Here is a 5,801-nt window from a genome sequence, read left to right as displayed (position 1 = left end):
AGCATCGTGAATGTAGAAAATACATTTTCAAACAAGTTAACGAGTAATTCAGATTAGGAAAGAACTGCTGATACCAAAAACCCTCACAAACTGATAGCCTTTAAGCAAGCCCTCATTATAAGGGGGTCCAAAGTACGAGCACAACTTCGCTTTTGAATAAGTTTGGGGGCCTTGAACAACACAAGACGGCGAGAGGTCTTCAGGTGGTCTGGCACTAATTACTGATCCCTTGCAGACATATCACGGGCACGCTTTACCAAGACTCGGTCGCTTAAGCTTGAGTAATAAACAAAAATGTCCAAATCCAAAGATGTTGCAAAGAGTTACCAGCACATGTCGCTTTTTCAAAGAGAGGAAGGAAAAAAACTTATCGACGATGTAGAGATTCATCGCGGACATGTTATCCTAGATTTGGGCTGTGGTACTGGAGAATTGTCTGCGTATCTTTCCGAGCTCGTACGACAAGATGGAAGAGTCGTTGCCGAACTCTTTTACACTAGTACATTTCCTTACGCTTGCGCGGCCTCTACAATACCTTCTTTTCTGCTTTTTAATTCAAAACAATTAATATAATGATTTATTTCTACTTGTGCGGTTTCAACAACAACGACACCAATCCATCGTTCTATGAAGAACAGCTTTCCGCCACTGAAGCACGCAGCGGCTTTGGTTGGATATTTTTCACGTATCGTTAACAAGTGAAAACTTTCACACGAAAAGAAAAAAAAAACAGCAACAACAACAGTAGAAAAAAATTAAAATTTATCGTTGTTAACGCTCTATTTCCGGCCCGATCGATTCCTTGCGTAAATCACACTAACTGTGTGGAGTCCATTGTTTTCCTATCAACCACGCAATCAAAAAAATAGAATTAATCCATTCTCCCCGAGGTCATTATTTGGTGACCATACCGCTGACAAGGAGTCAAAATGACCCTGGGTTTGGGGCCTTGACACATGACAAACAGAGGTCTTCAGATGGTCTGGCACTAATTATTAGTGCCAGATCCCTTGCGGACATCTCACAGGCAGGCTTTACCCAGATTTGGTCGCCTGAGCTTGAGCAAGTAATCAAAATGTCCAATTCCAAAGATGTTGCAAAGAGTTATCAGCAAGTGTCGCTTATGCAAAGAGAGCATGGAAAAAAACTGATCGACCATGTAGAGATTCATCGCGGACATGTTATCCTAGATTTGGGCTGCGGCACTGGAGAATTGTCTGCGTATCTTTCCGAGCTCGTAGGACAAGATGGAAGAGTCGTTGCCGTTGATCCCGACAGTTATCGAGTAGAAGTGGCGAGAGAATCACACAGGGAAGTAAAAAATCTCACATTTCAAGAAGGAAGCTTTGCCAGCTTCCCAGGAATGGGCTCGGAGACTTACGACATCGTCTTCTCCAACTTTGTGTTGCACTGGATTCGGGATAAAGAAGAGGCATTCAAGAACATGTTTCAGAGCCTGAAACCAGCAGGGAAAATTGTCCTGACTTACAACGATCGCTTACCTTCCATCGTCAGTAAAATTTATCGTGAACTCCAAAACTCAGAAAGCATGGAACGTATGCTAAGCAAACTCTATTTCGAGAGAAGGTCAAAAATTGAAGAGATGTGTTCGGCTGCAGGATTTGAAATCATAAAAAGTGTCGACGTCAAAATGGAGGATCAGGAGTTCGAAAATGTTGAAAGCTTGTGCTCATTTATCTTGACAACTAATCAAGGCAGGTTTGTTTCAGAGCTAGCCACGAGAGATAAGGTATCGAGGTTTTGTGCTCAGTACACAAGCGGAGAAAATTCTAAACCGTTGACGGTTTATACTGATGAAGGAGATTATTACTACGTATTGATTGCAGCCAAACCATAAAGAAAGTTTCGGCCATTTAGATTATAGTTGAAATTGCAATTAGAAAAGGTTGTTTAAATTTTCAAGTTTCAGTCCAATCTGGAATATGTCGTTTTTAACTTTAAATTTTGTATTGTAAACAAAACTTAGTACCATTTCTTTTAAGTCTGTAGAGCGTTCAGCAGATTGCGTGTCAACAGCGAATAATTTTTGTCCCTCATGGAACTGCTTGGTATTGTTGAGAATTGGTTCAAATAGTAAGCTTTGATTTTGTTTTCCCTGAAAACAACTGATGCGATCTCGGTACTAGCAAGAAATTGAACATTTTCCTCTCTTAAGTTAGTTCTTAGGGCAGACAATATTTTCGTCACTGAGTGTTCAATGAAGTCATGTTGCGGTGTAGGTTATGGTTCATTGCGTTAAATGTCAGAGTACTTTCCAGCTACTGCGCAGGCAGGTAACGCAAGTCTATCATGGTCAGATGAAGTGGTTTGTTAAGCGGGCTACATTGTAAGGGAAGGGCGTGTTTATTTTTGTATCCTGAGGGGGTGGGGGAGGGAGGTTCTTTGTAAAATAACAGAAATGACCATGTCAATAAAAGCAGTATATTTTGTAGCGTATGCGTTTTATTAGTGTTTTTTTTTTTAATAATCAGTGCTTCTGTTACAACAGAACGTAGGAAAGGGAATTGGGCTAAAGTTTTCTGCATTATTTATTGTTCATTTCATCATTAGGAGAGCTGTTTCATTTACAAGAATGCATACACTTTTTATAAGTTACATATTTTGCTAATTTAATAAAATATGAATTACCTTTTTATTTGACTTCAATTTTTTACTTTTTATATTTATGTATTTACATTCTAAAAGTACCATGTATCTTTATTCTAAAAAGCCTTTTGGGAAGAATTACGTATACCTGTCTGTATGTGTCGTGTCTTTTCCGCATGTTTTGTGAAGTTAAAATCATGATAATTTATTTTGTTTTTTTTGGGCTCCTTGTGCGGGTAGGTGGGTTAGGATCATGTCAAATATAATAATAGGCCGCTCTTTTTCTTGAGAATTACATATATTTTCTGTGCAGTGGAAAAGATGGTTGAACATATATGTTAGATGTAGTTTTTGAATAAGGATGGGTGTTGATTACATCAAATATAGAGGGAAAGCGACTAAATTTTTTGCCTGGGTTTTCTTCACCTTTGGTTACATGACGAGGGACTAGTTTCCCTTTGCTGGTACTTCGCAGTATGCATTCTCCCTTCAACTTTTCTTTTCCGGAAAAAAGACGGTTTCCACTTGAATCTACACACAGTAGTATCTCACCGTCGTTTTGTGTGTATTGTTTGCGGTTTTCTCCTTACTATCACGTACGAAATATCACGCTTGTTTTAATAATGAGCCTGCGTAAAAAATGTTAATGTCTCGGTTGGTTTTGAGTGCTTTGAGGGACGCAATAATCATGGCTTTCGAGTTTTTTGTATTACAAATGAGGCCATTCCTACAAAACCAGTGTCTGACGCTCTTGAGATGCTTGTTGACATTGTACACAGCTAAATCGATATTCTTCAAGCTGGAATGCATCTCAGTATCATCTGCTTATAACGAGAGAGTGGACGAATGACATGCCTTCGATATGTTATTTATATGAATATTAAATAACGTTGGTCCTAAAACTGATCTCTGCGGGACGCCAAAAGAAAGACGCATGGGATCTGAATTAACGTCCTTGTAGACGACATACTGTAACCTCTCAGATAGGTAACTGTTGAACCACCGAAGTTCGGACTCTTTCACGCCGTAGGATTCGAGCTTGGTTAGCTAGCTTAAATATTTTTGAAGTTCAAAAAGAATTCAATTACCACGCAGCAATACTGATTAACCCTTTAACTCCCAAGATATGATTAGTAATTCTCCCCTTTAGCTTGTACACACATCCTTGTAAATTGGTTATGATAATTTGGTGTTAGATCAAGATAACAACTCCCACCTGATAAGTTTGAATATTCTCATTAGCTGTTTGCTGTATAATGTAAGAATTTCACAAGGAGAAGTTTCATGTTGATCACTTCTGGGAGTTAAAGGGTTAAATCAGAGCAATTTACCACTTAAAGTCGAAAGTTATCCGGTATTGCATCGCTTTTACTTTACTCTGCTCAATGATTGGTCCAGAAAACTCGCGCGAATATCTCAACCAATCAAATACAAAACTAAAACCAATCATGAGTAAAGGGGGTAAGTTTCTAACGAAACTGTGATGCTGCGTCGGTGGGAGAGTATAACGGGGTAACTTAGTATTATAAACTGAGTTGATAACGCAAATTGACCTCCGTGAATAGTTTAAAGTTCACATTTCGAGCGTCAGCCTTTTGTCATTCGCTTTGACGAGGGGCTAACACTCGAAACGTCAGCTTTAAAACTCTCTACGGAGGCCAATTTAGGTTACCAACTCAGTTTATAATACTAAATTACCCTAACACCAGTCATGACTTGGTTGCATGGGTTTTCCCGCGCTTCAGGCGGTTTGTTTGTATTAAGTTTTCATTGGCTCCATATGACTTTGCTCAACAAGTCTCAGCTCATCTCTGGGTTATAGTTTCATTGTTCCTTAGCATACTGACGAGGGCAGTTGAGCAGATCTGCATCATGCAAAAGAATGCCAATCAAGTCCACCATTTATACACAGGGTCTCTAGTATCTGACTGTTGTCTGAGAAACATGTAGGAGACTTCGTGCTTGATAGCACGGAGGCAATATCACCCTTGTTTGTGGATCTGCTATGCTGTTGAATTCATGGGAGACAAAAAGGTAACAGAGGTACGCCCTCTAGCATTTGTGACTGTGCACCAGTGTACGCTAGACAATCAATCGAAGAAATTAAAATATTAGGCCTTCTAGAGTAAGCAGTTGGTCTATGGTTGGATGCTCTAGCATGTTCATATGCCAGAGCCCACTTCACTCACTTCGCCAAAAATCAACTCACCGACATAATTAGTCAACTTACTGACACCTTTGGGGTAAAATTTCCGCACATCCCTATACGACAATATGCATTCAGTTCTTGCATAGAGAAAACAATGACAAAAACAATACATTGCCATTGGGAAAACAGATTTGTTTTACAGTATGGCGCTGTGCAGAAATTTCACACACCTTTGGTCAACTCGCCGATATACCGGTCCCATCGGCAACATTCTGGTTTTTAGGCAAGTTCATGGTTGTTAGACGGGCCAACTGTGTGGTTTATCCTCCATGATTTTGCATTCGAACTGTGGTTAAATAAACACTTTTATATTATTAAAACAATTGGGAAAAGCATCGGTAGCTATATGTTTCATATAAGACTCTAGATGAATGCACAGTTCAGGCGTAGTTGCAGAAGATAACTGTGAAGCGGGTCTCAATGGGGTGATGACTTTTACGGCGAACGGTTTATTTCTCTCCATTATTTGTAAAAGGAAAATTTAATGGTTAACGTCTTTAACGACTAACTGTTAAAATTCGTCCCCAATTTTTATCACCAACGGCAAATTTTCTTTTGCCCTTCACGGCTAGCGGTTAACCCCTAGGAATTAATCGGCCATGACCTTTGAAAGAGCACACCACTTGGGGTTTGTTTATAATTAGTGTTGCTAGTGGAAATAATATCACGTATTCTAGTTTGTTTGTCACCTCGGTTCCGATCCATTACACTTTACATTGTTGTGATCATTTCCTTTAGTATTTAGCATTTCTTTATGTACCGTTATTACAGGAGAGATTAACCTTCTCAATCTCATCAATTTAGCTCTCGAAAATCCCGATCATCAGCTGCTGTAATCATTATCCGTATAAAACAGATCAGTCCGGTTTCGCAGGCGCTACGAATCTATTGTTACCACACCTGGTGCAAGAAAGTAATCAGGTAATGAAATTCCTGATTGAAATGGCAGTTTGATCAGTCTCGGTTTTCTCCGTAATGTGGATTA

General features: G+C 39.4%; 1 protein-coding gene across 1 annotated transcript; it reads left to right on the top strand.

Moving 5' to 3' along the window:
* The first annotated feature begins 294 nt into the window (after positions 1-294).
* LOC113669320 (uncharacterized) lies at positions 295-2,652 on the top strand. Its single transcript, XM_089212360.1, has 2 exons — positions 295-397; positions 1,179-2,652. The coding sequence occupies exons 1-2, from the start codon at positions 295-297 to the stop codon at positions 1,856-1,858; spliced, it is 783 nt and encodes a 260-aa protein (XP_089068486.1). The 3' UTR covers positions 1,859-2,652.
* The last annotated feature ends 3,149 nt before the right edge of the window (positions 2,653-5,801 follow it).

This window comes from Pocillopora damicornis, chromosome 7 (genome assembly GCF_964200805.1).
Source record: "Pocillopora damicornis chromosome 7, jaPocDami1.2, whole genome shotgun sequence".
NCBI classification, from domain to species: Eukaryota; Metazoa; Cnidaria; class Anthozoa; order Scleractinia; family Pocilloporidae; genus Pocillopora; species Pocillopora damicornis.
Note: the sequence above shows the minus strand (reverse complement) of the source record. Positions and strands in the feature narration are given on the sequence as shown.